The 19,235-nt window shown below is 35.6% G+C and overlaps 3 protein-coding genes across 4 annotated transcripts; 1 reads left to right on the top strand and 2 right to left on the bottom strand.

The window, feature by feature from the left end:
- Positions 1-109: 109 nt before the first annotated feature.
- LOC18041185 (melanoma-associated antigen D1) lies at positions 110-3,384 on the top strand. Of its 2 annotated transcripts, XM_024184936.1 has the most exons (9): positions 110-199; positions 295-512; positions 763-833; positions 932-1,181; positions 1,363-1,515; positions 1,795-1,900; positions 2,014-2,128; positions 2,817-2,898; positions 2,993-3,384. In XM_024184936.1, the coding sequence occupies exons 3-8, from the start codon at positions 786-788 to the stop codon at positions 2,862-2,864; spliced, it is 720 nt and encodes a 239-aa protein (XP_024040704.1). In that variant the 5' UTR covers positions 110-199; positions 295-512; positions 763-785; the 3' UTR covers positions 2,865-2,898; positions 2,993-3,384. The 2 variants fall into 2 exon arrangements, with proteins under 2 accessions (XP_024040704.1, XP_006433974.1); XM_006433911.2 differs by lacking the exon at positions 110-199 and having other exon boundaries at positions 262-512.
- A 479-nt stretch (positions 3,385-3,863) lies between these two features.
- On the bottom strand, positions 3,864-6,638 carry LOC18041184 (5'-adenylylsulfate reductase-like 4). Its single transcript, XM_006433909.2, has 4 exons — positions 6,089-6,638; positions 5,190-5,377; positions 4,977-5,101; positions 3,864-4,523 (listed from the first exon to the last, which is right to left on the bottom strand). Exons 1-4 carry the CDS (start codon positions 6,275-6,277, stop codon positions 4,063-4,065), a joined length of 963 nt encoding a protein of 320 aa, XP_006433972.1. The 5' UTR covers positions 6,278-6,638; the 3' UTR covers positions 3,864-4,062.
- A 539-nt stretch (positions 6,639-7,177) lies between these two features.
- On the bottom strand, positions 7,178-12,919 carry LOC18042228. Its single transcript, XM_006433908.2, has 4 exons — positions 11,610-12,919; positions 9,636-9,777; positions 8,444-9,553; positions 7,178-7,988 (listed from the first exon to the last, which is right to left on the bottom strand). Exons 1-4 carry the CDS (start codon positions 12,746-12,748, stop codon positions 7,620-7,622), a joined length of 2,760 nt encoding a protein of 919 aa, XP_006433971.1. The 5' UTR covers positions 12,749-12,919; the 3' UTR covers positions 7,178-7,619.
- Between the last annotated feature and the right edge of the window lie 6,316 nt (positions 12,920-19,235).

The raw sequence follows: 19,235 nt of genomic DNA, 5'->3' as shown, positions 1-19,235 counted from the left end.
ACATAAAATCTATTTTTGAACTAACTAATAAGAGAAATTGTTCTCATGGCTTATAACTTCTAATTGTGTTTGGTTACTTTATTTAATACTTCCTGCAATACTACAAACACATTTTACAAAATTATAAAGTAATTTTAATAAGAAAATCCAATAACATAACAAGGTATTGCGATTAGCATACTCATAAATCATTTTATCGGTAAGTTTATTTATACTAGTTAAATGAAAACCAAACTAGATAAATTCTGCTGTTTGTTTAACTTTCTAATATAATATGGATGTGATTTTGTAAAGAGTTAGGGAATGAAATTTCCTCGGGCTTTGAAGTCAGCATCATCTAAGACTAAGAGTGCTGGAGTACCGTCCGAAGGGTACTGGGACGCCACCGGACCTCCCGCCCGCAAGCGTCCGATGCTCAGTTCATCCGTAAGAAGAGACGAGCGTGATATCCACTGATAAGGCTCACCAGCAGGTTCAGGGGCAGTCAAGGTTTTGTAAGAAATTTCCTCAACGTGAGTACAGAGATTTTTTTTTTTTAAAAACAAATACTACTATGTTTTAGAATTTTGGAAAATATAAAAAAGATAAACATTCACACGAGTGGATATGGCTGATTTTCCCGCCACATGTTCTCATTTACCCTCCTTGGAAAAATCTAAGTCTAGGGTTCTCTTCTCTGAAAAAATAAAATTAAACCGGCCTCCACTTTTACTCACCCCGGTTCACTACAAGGTAATTATTTTATTTCCCTTCTTCTTTCAGAAATAAGTAGTACACGCTTCAGGATGGCCGGCGCTACCCAAGATTTCTCTCAATTTGATATATCGAAAGAGGTGACCTTTTTATTTACTTATTTTAAATATCTAACAAGTTGAGAGGAAGCTAAGTATTGTCCAGTTGGTATTAAAAATAATTATTGTTGTTGCTATAGGAAATAGATAAGCTTGTTGCAGAAGTTGTACGGTATGTCCTTTTTAAGACTCACCAGAACTCCGGGTGTCCGATCAAGAGAGAAGAGCTTGTTCAATTGGTTACCAAAAACTATAGCCAGCGTGCTCTTCCTGCTCATGTGATCAATGCGGCTAAAGAGAAGCTCTCTAATGCTTTTGGCTATGAATTGAGAGAGCTTCTGAGATGCCGCCCTTCATCCGCTACTCAGGGCCGCTCTACTCAGCAAACTGGTGAAAACTATTGCCCTTTTCTTCATATATACGTGTACACACACAATTAATAGATTAATTGTGAAATTACAACAGTAAAATGTTTAGTAAAAACTCACTCATTTCCTTGGGGCATTTCATATACTGGTTTTTTATTATTATTTTTTGGCTAATTTTGTAGTTCTAATGATAATTTTTTCAGGTGTTGCCGAGGCAAAGTCCTATGTTCTCATAAGTCAGCTACCTGCTGAGGTGTACAAGAAATATGTAGAAGATGAAAATTCAGCACATCTATCTGGTTTTACATTTGTTGTAATTAGCATTGTGCATCTTGCTGGAGGTAAAATCCCAGAAGGTATGCTTTCGGGTTTGGTTGTTCAAAGTTATGCTTAGATAAAATCCTGTGGATAAAAATTTTGGATTTGAAGTAACCTTTTGGTGAGAGAATTTCATGTCAGTTTGATGAACTTAAATTCAATGCTTGAAGTGCAATTAATCAGGTGTTATTGTAGCTACAGGAGGTTGTTTTTAGTGATTGACTTAATGAGAATTTGTGAGGGCAGGTTTTCTGTTTTCTATCATGATTTGGTTTCATGTTCTTTCCTTGCATAAGTCATACTTGCTTCTTTTGTAGATATCCTTTGGCGTCACTTGAAACGTATGGGATTGTGTGAAACTGATGTAAGCCATCCGGTGTTTGGAAATGCCAAGCAGGCGTTGGAGATACTGGTCCAGCAAAGGTCGGCTTTTCTCTATGACATGGAATATTTGTTTCTGGTTCTTTTATCCACAAGAGTTGCTTCTTCTAGACAGATTACAAGCATTTATCCCTAATTTTTTTCTCTTTTTCCAGATATTTGCAGAAGGATAAGATTAATGGCCCTGAAGGCAATACTTTGTTTTATGAGCTTGCTGAGAGAGCTCTGGACGGACCAGTTAGTGAGAAAATGAAAGAATATATATCAGAGGTACTTTTTAGAGATGATAGCCATTTTGTCATTCTTATGTTATGAATCTCATTCATCTGCATATTGAGCTCTCTTGGAAGGGTATTACTAATCATATTTGGTAAAATGATTTTTTTTCTCTTTTCTGATTAACAAATATATTACCTTGAAATTTGTTGTAGTGTAGGCATTTAAACTGATGTAGCTGCTCAGGAGCTTTTATGTAGACCCTCTTGGTACTGCACACACGGTCTAAAATTTTGAATGCCAAGGTTTTAGGGACAATTACTCCCTATAAACAGCATTACACAAATGAAATTACTTGGAAAGCAACATGGAATTCTAATGAATTTATGTATTATCATAGAGAAGAACAATGGCATGCGATCCATTCTCAGATGTTTTCTCGGTTTATACCACCAAGCGCATTTTATTCTCTTTAAGCATGTTTTTTTATTGCTTTATAGCAATTTGCCCCGCGCATAACAAGGGATTTTGGTATTATTGGGTTGGGTTCTCCCACCAAACAGACAAATACTAACTCCCTTCTGTTTTGTCACAAGCTTCTTTCTCGGCTTTAATATCAGGGAAAAATTAAACTTTGGAGGGCTGTAAAATGCATTTTCTGTATGTGATTAATGAGTTTAGGCATTATGTTATTACATAACGATTTTGAGTTTAGGTATTCTGTTATTAACTAATGTTTCAGATTGTTAGCAAAGACGTTGTCCCTGTGGATGTTGATGAAGCTGAGTAGTTATGTAATGCTAATCTTCATTAACTTTTTAGAGGTATGTTTTGTCGGTGTTAAATTGTTTTCAAATGATCTTGACTCTTTTGCTGGAAGTCCAGATGCTCATATCAGATGTTTACTGACCCTTGCAGACTGGGCATGTTAAAAGTTTCTGATATCGGGTGACAGCAGTGGTGTAAATATGGGGAAGCTAGCAGATTAGGGAAGGCAATGGCCTAAATCACCAATCTCATTTCTAGAATTTGAATGTAAGAGAGGTTGCTGCACCGCACTAATAGCCAATATTGTATCTATGAATTATGTAGCCTGACCTGAGAATGGTTTGTACAAACAGTGATGTTTTCAGACTTGGAGTAACTACAGATTTTTGGGACAAGCTAGAGCAGTTGTCGGAGCAAAATGAGTCAAGTAAAATAGGCTTCAATTGGATATCTTTTAGCCTGTCTGAATTCTGATGATTGATAAATGAAAATTGTCAGCTACCGGTTGCTTCCTAATAAAAATTTTTAGTGGATATCATATACATTTCTGCCTGTAAATCAATCCCCAACCTCTCCTTCAATAACAAGTGTAATGAATTTTTAACTCGAGACAACCGCAAACGTAAGCTTCTGGTTGTCACTACATTGAACAAAAAATCTTGTACAAACTGCAATATCAATGGAAGGCCGGACTGTTATTCTCCTTGGTCATCAACAGCTTAGGATGAATTTTCAAGCATTTCAGTCCAATTAGGTCGATCCCCTAATTCTAAAATTTCTAATTTTAAGCATGCTTGTAACTATTGTACTTACTCTCGAAGTTGCAGTCTCTCTCTTTGTAGACAGTTTTTACCATCCACCCACCTCGCCTGATAGCCGGTAATTTTATTCGAACAATTGTATATTAAAAGTAAAAGCACTTCAAACTCAAATACGCTCTTAATAATCAAGACTTGAAAGTTAAGTAGCACTAGAGACAAAAAAAAAATGCAAAATCAGTAAGTAAACGTGGCCCAAGAAGTGCAAAATCAATTAAATTCTTAATTATATAGACAAATAACAAATGGACCAATAATACAGCATCAATATCACTTTTGTCATACAAAGATGGACCCTAATCCAAACTATCAAAATTATCCTGAAAAGAAGACAAAGAAAATTCTACCATAACAGAATCGGCAGCCAAAGCTTTCACAGGACATCCAAATATCTATCCCATATTAATGGAAGTGGCATTCATTCACACATGCACCCCGGCTGCTGCTTGCATCCCCAATTGAAACCGTGGCAAGAGACTTGGAAGCCCATGCTCTAGCATTTAACGCTCCTTCCTGCAGGTTGCTTCTCTTGCAAGGCTCATTTAGAGTTTTAAACAACTGTATTGCTCGATTCAAATAAGTCCGAGGATGCTCCAACAAGCTCCCCGGTTTAAGATTTCGGATGAGCCTTCTCCAAGTAAATTGAGCAAATACAAGCAGAGTTGGAAGGAATATATAAACCAATCTCAAAAGCACAAATGCAGTAGCCAGAGCCAAGTATGTCTCTTGTTGAAGTAAATTCTCCGGTGATCTTGCCCATGAGAATGGGCAGCTTTCCTCTTCTGTGTTATTGTGCTTCTCATGATTTGATGCCTTCCCAACTTTGTCTGGGGATATTTTATCCAGTGATGCTGTATTCATCCCTATAATGCATGAAATTCATCAAGTCCCATAAGAGAAAATTTAATGAACACTCTCTTACAAAATTACATGGAGAAAACAACAGAAATTCTTTTTTTTTTAACTTATAAATAAAACAATATAATAGCCAACAGATATTTGCTACTAAAGGGACAATCAAATATGTTTATCTGTCCCCATTCCCAGTCACATGCATGTGTGAACAGTCTCTTACTTCGGAACAATAGTAGGATTATGGAACTAAACAAGGCATATCCTACAACATAAGACAATAAGAAACCATGTTTAAAGCACACCAACGCATGTTTAATCATCTGTTGATATACTCAGTTTAAAAAGAAGAGAGTAAGAATTTGTTTGTAAATAAGAAGCAACTCTCATTAAAAAAATCAGCAAATCATCTTTATGGTCCAAAGTATCCCATGACAAGTAACTCCAAAAATAAAATGCCATACCAGTGACGTCACTATAGAAAGCAACAAGTGAATCAAGAGTCCGGGAGCCATGGTATCGCACACGCATAGATGAATTAAGTAGAAAAAGAGTTGGAAACCCATGAACTCCATACTTTGAAAGTATGCTGTAGAATCAATCCAAAAGTTAATCCAACAGCCAAATAGATTCATTCAAAATTGTAGATATAGAAAGATGGATAATCCTTTGCATACCTTGGCCTGATGGCTGATTCTTCTATTGCAAAATGGGGGATGGAGGAATATAAAGAGGAAAGGACAGAGAAACTTGGTCTAAAATTCCGAGAGAAAGGACACCAAGATGCGTAGAAAAGAACAGCTACATATTCATGACTATTCTTCTGAACCATATTCAGAGCCATTTGCAGTGAAACCTCATCCCCCTTCACAAAAACCAAATTGCACACTTCCCATCAAATATACTAACAGACTTAAATTAATAAAGCAAATAAATCTTATAAAATTATAAAACTGATCAACATCTATGTCACCCAAGTATATCGTCCTTTTCTCATTATTAACCACGATAGTAAGTTTTTCCAAAACCAAAATTAACTCTACCAACAACTTTTCCCATGTATCTGATTAGCAATGTCCCACTGGAACTTGGGAATATCAATATTCAGTGACATTTTAAGAATCCAGGCAAAAAATCATTATCTAAGAACTTTTTCTTCCCTGCATGTTTAGTCAAAGTTGGTTGGTTTTGCTAGGAAGGAAAATTTACCATGAGAAGCTTCAAAACTACTTCCAAAAGGCTTGTACCTTTACAGAACTCTAAAGCGACAAAGCAGCTAAAATACAAACACTAGAATATCAATCCTTTTCTTTTGCCCAAAAATCCTTTAATTTCTTTTTCCAAAATGATCATTAATCGAAGTTTATTGCTAAATTTTGAATACGGAATCCTCTAAATTTAACTCCAATTTTTTTATATAATTAGAAACAAAAATCAGACTTCCAATTTTTAAATTTCAAACAGCCAAATTCGAACAACAGATTCTGTCCCACAAACAGCTAAAAAGAAAAAAATGAATAAAAAATTCCAGTTCTCAAAATTCAATTGACATGAATACAGAAGCTTGGATACGTACCTCGATAACACCGACGATATCCTGAAAGTCATTGCAGCTAATTGGACAGAAAGAATCTTGAAACCTAAAGATCGAGTCCGTAACGGATTCTGTCGGACATAATGGAAATCTAACTGCCACGACAGCGCACGTCAGCCTTCCCCACAGCACCAGCATCAGGATCCCCGTTTCCCAGAATCTCAACCCCATCGTCAATAGCTACCACCAAATCGTGCCCACCGCAAAATCAAAATCACAAACAAATCCAAAATCAAAGCTTTAGGAATAATAGAAGAAGATAAGAGGGGCCCGGGTCATTAGAGCAAAAGGATGTTGTGATCTTATTAATTGCTAGATAAATGCTAATTTCGGTTGTTAAATTAAAAACGGATTTTGTTGTTTTGGTTCATCCCAAGATTGGAAGAGGAGGGAGCGAAGGGGAGTGCGCAGTGCGCACGGCTGGCGTTTGGGTTGTCGACGGTGTCGTTTGGTTGTAAATGCTGGAGGGGTGGGTGCTGTCTGCAAGTGCTAACACCAAACACAATCCTTGCAATTTGCAAAAGCCTATATAAATAAGCGAATGGTGAAAATTAAAATTAAAATGTGTCCTCCAGTCGCAAGCATTTGGTACACACGTGCGTAAGTCTGACCACGTTGGCTATTGACTTTTATATTTTTTTATATTTAAATGCGTATATTATAATGCAAATAATTTTCGGATGAGGCTAATTTTACCACAGAAAAGATTACACCTGTAGTGTTTGCGATACTATAAATAGCAAAGATTATCGGGAACAAGAGTTTTAGGCAGCTTGCTGTTGATATTATGATGATGCGCCACTGGGTTGTGCCTGTCGTTGTGTCTCTTGTTTCTAGTAACCCTTTTCTTAAATGTGGGAACAAACGCCGTAAGAAAAAAAACAAAAGGGAAAAACAACTGTACAAACGAAACTATTGCCTTGGTTTTTTAATGCTAGGTAGCGAAGTGATACGATCGTTTAATGGAATTATATTATTAACAAAACTCAAAATTAAAACAAAATGAGTACCAATCCTCTGCTAAAAGCAACTGAATTTGAACATTCGAAAGGAACACTGAACACTACCAAGTTGGCAATATATTGATCAATTGGCTACTTAATATTTGTGCGACGCCTCAAACAGGGGGAGAAAACAAGAACTAAGATAAAACCCATAAAATAGTATCTAAGAAACAAAAGAAACCCTAGTAACAAAAAACTTCATTAAGGAAAATAGCCAGTTTGTTACATACACCGACAGCATCTCAGCTGATCTGGTTATGTTAAAGACAATTAGCAGGAATCAATTCTCAGTATGCCACTTGAAATATATGACAACTTATACGCGATCCAGAACATTGGTATTTACCAACTGGATCCCTGCCAAACTGAGAAAATTGGCTGCCCTATAGCCAAAGATGGTCTTCCTCGGATGCGGATCTACCTTTTCCCGATTATCCTTGATTAAAATAGAGCAGATGAGAAGCAGCTCCTCAAGGGACGAGAGCTGAGTTCTTCGTAGAAAAACCGTTCTACACTGAATTGTGGCTGCCAGAGAATTTAGCCTTGCACGTGGGACACATAAAACCCACCGAGCCAGTTTCACCTCCGGTGTCAATAGGCTCATGATGGAACTCATTTCTGCACCAGGCACACACGGTAGTGACTCGATGCCTGCTCCCTATCTTTGGCAACAAAGGCAAGGCTTCCTTCTCAAGCCAAACAGAGGAGTCAAACCCTTGCGACATCTCTGCATCATACGACAGGACCTTGGAAACCTCTGAATGACGGCCTGGTTGAGTAGTCAGAAAATTATATTCCAGATGTTCTGTGGTGCCCATTCTCATCCCTTCAAAACCTGATATACTGTCATATTTCTCATCAAAGAGTTCGCTTACACCCTGTCCATCAAAATTAGAAATTCCACATTATATTTTTTTCATGTCATTCAGAAGTTTATGTGCATAGCAATTTTGAGTAATCAAAAAGGATTTATTCATGAAATCCATCACTAACCGATCACTAACAAGGGCTTCAGTTTCCTCTAATAAAGCAGCGGTAATAAAATTCAACAGAGAGTTCTATTAGCATATATTGGGAATGCAAACTCGACATGGAATACACTACAACAGCAATTGAAAACATACACAAAATCTTTTTATGGTGCTAGAAGATAAGAAATCAAGAAAAAAGGAAAAAAAAACGAAAGTGTGGCAGTTGTCAACTAAGTTGTTCGCAGTAATATGCTACATACAGGCATGCGGCATGAATAATACATTACTTCATCATGCACCAGAAAATCCCATGCTTCCTGACATCAACATACTACAACTTAAAGAACGGACAAACCACATACCTTATCCGACATTGTTCCAAATGCAGATGACTGCAACAGTCGAGATGAAGTATCTGTTAAACTACTCAACAAGATGTTTTCTTCATCAGTTCTCCACAAAAGCTGAGTCACGAAATCCACACCAGATCGGTTGTGATTGCTTATATCAGACATTAGTTCATTATTCCTAGCATTGTCTGAATCCTCTAACCTGGACCCCTGAACTGTGCATGTGTCAACCCTATAATTATTTTTAAGGCCGTCAGCATGTTCGCTCGAGTTCCTGACTTCGTCAAATTTGGGGACCTCCATTTTATCAACAGAAACCTTGGTCAAATTATTATCAAAACCAAAGATTTTTTCACTCCCAAACAAATTAAGCAGGCCATCTTCAGAATCCTCTGGCCTCCCTGATTTGTTCACAGCATTCATGGAACCACATTTTAGCTCACTCCCAGACAGAACAACTGAACAACCTTCAAAACTTCCACGCCCCTTTTCATACGTCATAGTATCCACCAACCTGGAGCAACCATATACAGAACCAGCTATTGCCTCATTTCTCTCACATTTATCCACATCAACTTTCATATGTTCCATGGAGCTAGTAAAAAGTCCTTTCTCTAGATTTTGACAACTTGATATTTCATCCTTGGCATTTGGAGAAACAAAACCACTATCATCACCTATCTCTTGCTTCTGCTTCTCCACTGAGCTAAAATAAACACCATTACCACTACTGTCAAGTATCAGTGGTTGAAAAACTTGATCCTGTCCGCTCATATTATTACTACTACTAATGGTGTTCTTGGGAACATCTCTTTCACTACAGGATCCAAAATGTTTATTATTCTGATGATTACACATGACTGCTTTAGCACCAAAACTAACATCGAGTTTAGCAGCAGTGACCTCAGTGGCCGCGTTCATCTTCTCCACTTTCTCATCAGTTATGTTAGAAACACTATACTTCTTATTGCAATTTTCCTGTCCTTTGTCTTCCCCTGGACTCATTATCTTCGGTAAAGTGGCTTGCTTCTCATGCCCAGTAGATACAGAAGAAGCAGGAAATGGCAAATGGAAAACCAGGTCAGCCCCATTCTTGTCATCCTTGAGTATAGGATCCACAGCCTGTATGCAATATAGCTTGTATATGGAAACCACACAAAAACTTGCAATGCATAAAAAAAAAAAAAAAAGATGGATGACTTACATTTCCAAAAGTCATTTTGTTATCCAACTGAATGCAGTCACCAGTATGAGCAGCACTTGGCTGACTTGCAACTTTATGTCCAGATAGGGAGAGCAAGTATGAAGAAACTTCCTTGCAGGACACAAACTGCCGCCCATTAGGGCTGGATGGTATTGAATTAGGGAAAATAGTGTAAGAACCACACAGCTAAGACTATAGAATTTCAAAATAACCATTAAAACTTGTAAGTATAGTGTTGCAGCCTCAACTCACCACTAAATGAACAATGTAGTTTTGCAAACACAAAAATAGAATCACAACATGAGTCATGAAATAAATGATATGAAAGGTATATACTATAAAGAAGAAGGCTTCTTAGTATAAGCAATAACTCCACAGCATTCAAAAACTTATTTTCTTCCCATTTAAATAGGGTTATGTAGATCCTAATTCAGCAGATAGAGCTGCAACCCTACGCCTTTATCAGGATGACTTAAAAATTTGTAACTTTTTTCCAAATGAGATGAGATTCTTGAAAAATAACACAATATATGTCCCCGGCGGGGGGAGGGCAAGGCGGCGGTGGTGGAAGATAAACTAAAAGACAGCTGTGGTAGAAAATTCTTTTACTAGAACAATGGTCTAAATAACTCATTCTGTTTACACCCATATTTTTCAGCATGGTTTATAGAAAAGCATTATCACTTAGAAGTCTCATTATGCATGCTATGCCCTCATCTTTTCCATGGCCTTTCCTAACAAGATAAACTCGGTAAGAGGTCTAACGACGGGCAGACAAACTGATGAAAAAAACTTCAAATACACAACTTATACAGGAAATTGTTCTGATTTACAATACAGGAAATTGCTCTGATTTACAAGTACTAAATAAATAATGTTGAATATTATTACTTCAGTGCTTCCAAAGTATCTAGGGCTCAGTTCAAAAGTAGACAACAAATGTAGTAGATTTTTGGATAGAATGATGCAGATCGCAGAGTCTGCACAGATTTAGTAATAGATCTCTAAAGTAACTGGGTTTGGCTAATAATGATAATGATCATGGAAACAGGCAATAATAGTTTGATAACAATCTCAAGTAAATGCAACAGATACTTAAGACCTAATATATAGCAGTCCAAATGAGCAATGCGTAGATTCTATATCATGTATTTATCTGAAGGATTATAGCACCTTCAGGCAAGTTAGGTCGCTGATCGACCAGCTCAACAAGCATGTACTTGTTATGTTTCTTCACCAAGGCATTGATTTAGAAAATAACAAAATTCATAAACTCGACCGATCCTTTTTTCACTTTTTCAATCAAACAATTTTGCTTAGAATGCTACAAGGTAAGCCAAGCATGCTACTTCCCACACGTCCTAAGTATTCTTTGTCACTTACAATGTTTAAGATTCAGTACAATTCCATAAAACAGAAGCAGTTAATCTGCCACTAGCATTGATTTAAATGCTTAGAATTACTTTTTCTTAAAGGAACATGGAAGGAACATGGCATATACTGAACTTATGGCATCTCGAAAGTTGTGATAGGAATCTTGGCTTATTTGGTTGGATGGAAACTTATCTTGTATCATACCAGCAGAATAACCCCATAAAGTGAATTGGTAAAATCATGACTCAGCAAAAGCTGTCTATAAACTCCATATCATACTCAATAGCAGTGTTGACAGGTTTTGTTTTATGAGAATTTTGGTCTAATCACTCAAAGAAGAAACATAAGGCATTACAAGTGAACTAACAGCAAACAGAAATTCCATAAAGACTCCAAATAATATATGCTAGCATTTTTATTTTCAAATAGCTCTTATTCCCATCAAATAAAGTAAGGGGAATTGACTTTAAGAAACAGAATACTTGTTCAATATTTGATTGCATATATGCAAGTGGATGTAACCAAAAATAAAATATGCAAATGCTGGAAATAAAGCATTTAATAGAACACAACAGGGTAAAAGACATAATTGAGAGAAACCTTATATATCGGCGACAACCTAACCACATGTGCCCCACTTTCTTCTTGATGCAAAGCATGAGCTTCCACCCCCTTGGCAATACATCCCCAAATTCACTTGCATCAACAATCTTCCTCTTCTTCCTATAACTCACCCACACTCCCTTTAATCCCGTCAAAAAGCCTAACAACTCTTCTCTCTTCTCACTCCCCCCTGTTCGCCTCCTCAACTCCTCCCCAAAAGGATCCTCCGTGTTTGCCAATGCAACCAAATTCACAGCAATCCCATCCCCGTTCTCCATCAATGCCTCATTCACCAAATCCTCTTTACTCTCACTAACCACAATCTCCTTCTTGACAGATTTATCTCCATTCTTACCCTCACCTTTCCTCGGCCGCCCTGGCCCCCTCTTTCCAACATTTGGTGCGCTCTCACTCACCGCATTCACTTTAAAGTTATTATTTCTATTCTCACTCTTCCTCGGTCGCCCTCGCTTCCTCTTTCCTATCTTACAAGGAACCACATTAACATTATCTGTAATATTAAGTGAGCTTTTGCTCACCACATTCACCTTATTCTCACTCTCGATAAACCACCAATTATCACTAGACGTCATCTCATCTTTCCTCGGCCGCCCTCTCTTTCTCTTTCTTGCACTATAAGTAACTACACTAATTGGAACATCATGCAAATTCTCGTCTACATTCACATTCACATTCACATCATTCAAGTAAGCTTTATACTCAACCTGGACAGGGACTAACTGCTGGTCATTTACGATTGTGCTTGACGAGTGAGATTGAATATTGAAAAGAGACTCTAATAGGCCTACGATTTGAGGATTATCTTCGTCGAGGGTTTCGGCGCGAGCAGCCGTGTAGGGAATTTGAGGTGGAATTTGGGGGGAATTGCGAGGCGCAAGGCGGAGGCGTGAGAAGGTTTGTTTGCGGCTGCCAGCTGATTCGTTGAAGACGGAGCGGTCTATTTTGGGAGTGGAGACTTCGTCTTCGTCTTCGTTTTGGGAGGAGGTGGTGGTGGAGACGCGGGAAGAACAGAGAGAGAGGGAGAGAAGTTCTGATTGAGCGAGAAGGCGGAGATCGATTAAAGGGAGGGAGTCATAGTGGAGGTGATGGTGGTGGTCAACGGTGGCGGTGGCCATCGGATTTAGAGTTTTGAAATTTTGAGCGAAATCGGAATCGGAGAAACGACCAAGGGTTAGGATTAGGAGTGTCGACTATAGTCTATAGCTTTGCTACTCTAACCAGAGAGATCGTGTGTTTTGCATCAGGTTCAAGTGTACGGGTGACACGTGTATTTTTGTTTTTTTAGTGCTCCGCCTAATTTGTGAAATGTATTAGTGTTTGTGTTTTGAAAAATAGTATTGGGATAGTTATCAAATTCATCTGGACCTAGGTCCTATTTCCACCCCCCCCCCCCCCCCTCTCTTTTTTACATGAATAGAATTTTACAAGATACGATTACGTAAAACTACAAATACAAAATTAATTACCCCAATTAATATATTTTCTTTTTAATATAATCTCTTCGCAGTTCACACCCACACCTCATAAACTCCTTATTTCCAGTATCTAATACATATTGGATTCAATTTTTCATTTTTTATTCCAAAATGATTTTGAAGCGATTAAGAGAAAACGTTTAAGTCTATCAAAATTTTATTAAAAAAACAAACTTTATCAAATCTATTGAATTTTCTTCACTAAGTGGACAATTATTTTATTTTTCAAAAAAACTATAATCAGAAATTAAAGGCAAAATTACAAAATTCCCAATAAAATAATTGATTGGGTGTGAAGATTTTGTAACAAAAAAGAAATTATGTTTGATTTTAATTGAATTTATTTTATCATTTTATGTAATTTTAACTATGAACGAAGCTATAAACATGAAAAAAGGGTTTCAAGTCAGGTTTAAGTAAGTGCCAACAGCACCACTCAAAAAAATAAAATAAAATAACTGGACCTAGCTAAGTAAGCCGATAGATCATCCAAAGAACATAACAGGCCTTAAATATTTGGCCCACTTCGCTCAACAGCCGAAAGTAGAGTTGGCAAAATTTGACACGACCCGATTACCCGACACGAACACGACATAAATAAATGGGTATGGGTCGTCAAATTTAACACGATTATTAAATGGGTCGGGTCCGGGTCAACACGATTTTTTTCCGTGTCGGGTTTGGGTTAAAATTTTTGACCCATTTACCCGATCAATGACCCGATTATATTTTCTATTTTAAAATAATTTACATATTCTTATAATTAAAACTCAAATATTAGAGATGATTTTCTTTTTTTTTATTCTTTAAAAGGGTGAATATAAACACAATGTTTTATTTATAAAATTTTACATACATTTAGAGCTTCAATAGTGTAAATGTGTAAAAATTGATAGACATGTATATTTTATAATATTGATAAATAATATTATATATATATATATATATATATATATATATATATAATTAAAACCTCAATAGTGTACATGTGTAATATATTGGTAGATATGTATATTTTATAATATCGATAAATTATGTATGTATGTACATACGTATGTATGATAGTGTGTAAATATTTGATGTAACTTTTGTTTAATATATAGATATTAAACGGGTTATTGGGTAACCCGATTATTTTTCCGTGTCGGGTTTGGGTCTCAATATTTTGACACGATTATTAAATGGATCGGGTTTGGGTCGACCTAAATTTGACACGACACGAAGCTGACACGACACGAACACGACCCGATGACCCGTTTTGCCAGCTCTAGCCGAAAGTATTGTTAGTAACCTATCCAAACACCGACTCTCTTAAATGAATATGTTATAATCTGAAATTCTTATTTTTGTAGCATATCCAAAAACTTTTGAGTATTAACTCAAAAATTTACTTCCATTAATGTTCGACGAGATATATTGTCCAACCTTATCACAAATAAATTGAAATGATACTGATTCCAACTTATACCTCAAAACATTAAGAATGTGAGTGACAAATTTAGGGGTTGTCTCATCTAGTTGAAGACTGAAAATCATTTGAGTTGTGTGAATTTAATCTAATATAAATTTATGATCTTTCTAAAACTTTGTCTATACACACACATAATCATTCTTTAGTGAGGACATCCTCATTTTATTACAATAAGGACGCCACCAAAAAACTAAAAACACAAATTTCAATACAGTAACAGACAAAAAAAATACAATTCTCAATGTATTGAAATTTATATTTTTTATATTGTAGTGTGCATCCTTTGTTAAAATAAGAATGCCTTAATATGTATTTATGCATATAGTATTCTTTCAACGACCGAAGCCCTCATTTTAATGAAAAGAGGCCAATAAAAAAGATAGAAAAAAATATAAATATTAATAAAATATAGGGTGATGTTATTTAAACCCATCAATTTTCTCTCTACACCCTCTTTTTAATTAAAAATTCTATTATTAGAATAATTTTTTATATAATTGCTTAATTAAGCATTTTTTCTCTTTTCATTCTCAATTCTTCAATTCTCATCAATTCCTTCATATATTTTCTTTTAGTTACGAAGTGTAAATAATTAGTTTCATTATATGCTATCATAAGCTAAGAGGATCAAAACCCATCATTCAAAAATGAATATCACCAAATTTTTTTCAGCAATAAAAGTTAATAAATATTAAGAAATTAATTTGACTGACCACAAAAGCTAGTAAATATTTAGAAAAAAAAATTCTTATATACAAAAAGTATGGAATATAGATTATGGTTTAGTTAGAAAGACAAAAAAATTCAGTTCAACGTTGAATTCTAATTCCGAAAGCAAACCCTGAACTACCCAATTCAAGAAAATAAAGCAGCTGACATGCGTATTGAAACCCTTGGAAAGCTTTTGTATAATATAGATGCCCTTGGAGAAAGGAGTCTTTATTTGATTCAGTTAATAATAGCCGGCTCTTGGATTACTGAAGAGCCTGCTTTTGTGTACGTACGTACGTATGTGGTAATGGTTACACATCAGGAGAAAATGACAACAGAGAAACTCAGGACAAACGAGCAAAGGTCTCACATGTGGTTCAGGTTCAATCTCAATGGCCTCAAAAGAAAGCCTTCCTTGTATAATGCCGTCACGATAGTATGATTCATGAATATATCAATCAACAGATAGCTAGAGTGTCCCCAGTGGCTTGATATTAAATCGATTTGTATAATGTGTCAAGTTTTTAATTAAGTTGGGTGTCTCATTCACGTGTCAAGTTTTTCGTCTTTTGCATTCACGATCAGGCTCTCTCATTGGGATTGGGACGTTGTGATTAGATTAGATAATTAAAAATATACGGTGCATGTTTGAGCTTAAAAGTAAGGGTAATTTGAAGGCTCTGCCAATAACAAAAATATCAAGACGTAAAGATAATTTGATTAGAAAAACAAACAATATGCATCGTTAGATGCATTTGTATGTAATGTCCACCGTTGCATGTGATTCTCGGCGGGGTCATCTAAAATCAAAATGATTGGAGCAAATCGTGAAAAGGATTAGGTGCTAACACGAATCAAATCTGCTGTATATCAAACTTTTGAAAAAGACGAATGATTTCATTCGAATCTGCTGAGACGCATTATCTCATTTTGCGCTGTGAGTAGTGTGTTTGTCCATATATGTGAGTGTGTGCATATAAAGTTGCGGGCGTGATAATTTGTCATCAGCCCGTAACTAAATTAATGAAACTGAAATGGCGCCCAAGTTGATATGAAAGTAATAATTAGTTGCGTAAAGGTATTAATACTTAAAATACTCTAATTAAGTTAAATTATTGTAATTACTCCTTTTTTTTTCACTGATTTTTCATTCCTTCCTCCATTTCTCCCTCTAGCGCTTTATCCATCACAGCTTCAGACCCAAATCATTTAATTTTCTTTCTAAAGTAGCTTTTTTTGCTAATATTTCGTGCATGAAACAATATCTTTAACATTCAAGAAATAAATGGATGATAAGATCACATTTTCAATGGATACGGGTCTTGCATGGACTTTTTCGGAAGGCTTTCAACGTAGAAAGAATTTGTTGTTCAATATTATAAAAAAAGTTTGACGGGAATAGAATGAGGATTGAAATCAAGAGGGAGTTTTATCAATGACAAACTTTTAGCCAAATTTAAATATTTAAAAATTCCTTGAAATTTCATTCCATGAACTAACAGACGCATAGATGTAAGAAAATAAATTCAATAAATGGGTAAAAATTCAAAGAAACATAGGAACTGTTCATAGAAAACAAATGGCTTGAAGATGGGAGTGAATAATATATTTTTCTTCAGTAATTGATGGTTATATTGTCTTGCCTGTAATAATAGTTTACGACTTTACGTCTTGGACAATTTAAAGAAAATAATTTTTTATTTAAAAGTGAGTTCAATAAATATTTTAATACATTTAATTAACCCATCATAATTAATTCTATTAAGAAAAAATGCTTGGTGAAAAGAAGTACGAGAGAAATAAGAGAAAAATAAAGAAGAAAATAGTAGAGAAAAAGTGAGTGGATAAAAAAAGAGGATCAATTTCTCTCGTACTTCTCTACACCTAGCACTACTCTCCTGCTAAACGCGTCCATGTCAGAAAAAAAAATATATTGGAATATTCTTGTGAGTCTCAAATGAATAAAGAATTTGAGGCACTCGCTGGCTCTTGCTGAACCAAGTTTGCGTTTTGCACGCAATAGACTAGTGGTAGTAAATTAAAATAGGGAATTAAATGAACGAATGACGTCAGCGATGACTTCAGCGACACTGAAAAGATGACATGCATGGTACTCCGTACAACGCGAGCGTAGGTCTGCGTGGCATGACAGTGGCGGCGTGCCGGCAAGGTTCTATAAAATTCATGAATTGTACGTGTCCTCCGTACAACTAAAGTCACCAATTTTTCTTTGGGAAAAAGAAAGGGCAAACGTTTTTTTTTGTCGTTAAGATATTAATTTTATCACTTATTATTTAATGAATTAAAATTTGATAATTAATATCTTACGAATAAAATCTCAACTAGTATTATCTATCTTTTCTCTCACATATTATTAGATGTATTCAATAGCAATTTACAATTTTACATAATCAATTAATCTATTCTTTTTTGTATTATTTATTATTATTAATAGTGCTGTCGTCGTTGTTGTTGTTGAAGAATAGAGGCGATGTTAAAGATGGTGCATTTTTATTATTTGAAGCGTTGGCGTGGCCAATTAAATCGTCATCCAATACAATGTTGATTATTTAGCCTTTACTAGTAGGAGTCGCTCTTGGATTCACTAACAGCTAGCTCTTCAATTTCTGAAAGGCACTTTTGTAAAATTAATTCAAACATGAAGGCTACGCGCCTAGTACATAACATATAAATGATGCATGTTTAAGCAAAGAGATCATCATGCATTATTGAGACCAAAATTATTTTCTGGAAAAGGTGGTTTTGTTTAATAAGTCAAATAACTTTTTAACACATTATAATATATAATGCACAGCATGTATCATGCTCATTACAAATTGAAATAAAATATATGTTCTTTGAATATAAATTTGCTTAAAATAGTTTATCTCATTAAAGGTAGGAAAATTATTTCACAAAAGCAACTTAATTATATGTCAATAAAGAATAACCAATTCAAAATTCTCATCCTTGGGTCCACGAATCTAATTCACTAAGGCATTTTAGTCCCACTTAAGTTTGAAAACATTATCTTTATCTTTTCTTGTCGTTTCGAGCAAACCAAAATAATTAATGAGATGTAAGTAGGCAACAACAAGGATTTAAATATCGCTAATAGATGAAATTACAAGCGGCCAGCATTAGACCGCATGATCATGTATAAGAGAGAGCATTATTTGCCATCGAAGTCCGAGTGGTGTTTAACATTTCAAGAGAAAAAAAAAAAAAATTGTTACCATATCCGCTGGGCTCCGTGGGGCATCATGAATATAATTCGATTCGATTAGGAGACAAGTGGCATCACAAGCAACAGGGGAAAAGATTGAGAGGGCTTGGCATTAGTATTGGGTCCCTTTTGGTGGGTTACTCGATTGGGATTGCTTTTGCTTTCCCAATAAATTCGATTCGATTAGGCTTGGTGAAGCAGCATGCACCACCCAAGTGTGTGTTGAAACCATGACGCGTCCAACCGACGACTACGAATCGCAGTATGAGACCACCAGAACCTTCATCGACATTGGCTGCACTTTTTTTTTATAAGAGGTATTTTTAGAATTTTAAATTATTAATGGAGCAGAATCGTTATTCTTAGGATTGAGAGATTGATTTCCAACTTTTTTGAGAATCAATCTCTGATTCGTTATTTACAAATTAAGGTAAGATTTATGATTTCGATTTCCGCAATATTGTCAATAATTTTAATTTTAAATTCTAATTTTCTAATTCGGAAAGTAAACATACGATAATAATTGATGCATTGAATGTTTTATAAATATTCTAAAAATTGATTTTGCAAAATTTTTATTTTCGTGACAGAGAATAAGTAACGCAAGTTATAACTGATTAGAACGCGCAAGGGTTACTTGAGTCTCAATCGAGCGAATTACAGAAGAGAGAGGGGTGTCATTGTCTACTTGCACCGACATGCACAGTCCGTGTGGAAAT

This window comes from Citrus clementina, unplaced genomic scaffold (assembly GCF_000493195.1).
Source record: "Citrus clementina cultivar Clemenules unplaced genomic scaffold, Citrus_clementina_v1.0 scaffold_5, whole genome shotgun sequence".
Taxonomy (NCBI): Eukaryota; Viridiplantae; Streptophyta; class Magnoliopsida; order Sapindales; family Rutaceae; genus Citrus; species Citrus x clementina.
The sequence above is the reverse complement of the archived record's forward strand: the minus strand, read 5'-3'. Positions and strand labels throughout refer to the sequence as shown.

Excerpts from the sequence above, each read along its gene's own strand:
- LOC18041185 (XM_024184936.1), top strand. The coding sequence starts at position 786 with ATGGCCGGCGCTACCCAAGATTTCTCTCAATTTGATATATCGAAAGAG. Across the intron at positions 1,516-1,794 it reads TGGAGGTAAAATCCCAGAAG|ATATCCTTTGGCGTCACTTG; the intron begins GTATGCTTTCGG and ends CTTCTTTTGTAG. Across the intron at positions 1,901-2,013 it reads GAGATACTGGTCCAGCAAAG|ATATTTGCAGAAGGATAAGA; the intron begins GTCGGCTTTTCT and ends CTCTTTTTCCAG.
- LOC18041184 (XM_006433909.2), bottom strand. The coding sequence starts at position 6,277 with ATGGGGTTGAGATTCTGGGAAACGGGGATCCTGATGCTGGTGCTGTGG. Across the intron at positions 5,378-6,088 it reads ATATCGTCGGTGTTATCGAG|GGGGATGAGGTTTCACTGCA; the intron begins GTACGTATCCAA and ends GTTTTTGTGAAG. Across the intron at positions 5,102-5,189 it reads GAATCAGCCATCAGGCCAAG|CATACTTTCAAAGTATGGAG; the intron begins GTATGCAAAGGA and ends TTGATTCTACAG.
- LOC18042228 (XM_006433908.2), bottom strand. The coding sequence starts at position 12,748 with ATGGCCACCGCCACCGTTGACCACCACCATCACCTCCACTATGACTCC. Across the intron at positions 9,554-9,635 it reads ACAAAATGACTTTTGGAAAT|GCTGTGGATCCTATACTCAA; the intron begins GTAAGTCATCCA and ends TATTGCATACAG. Across the intron at positions 7,989-8,443 it reads TTGGAACAATGTCGGATAAG|GGTGTAAGCGAACTCTTTGA; the intron begins GTATGTGGTTTG and ends TTTGATGGACAG.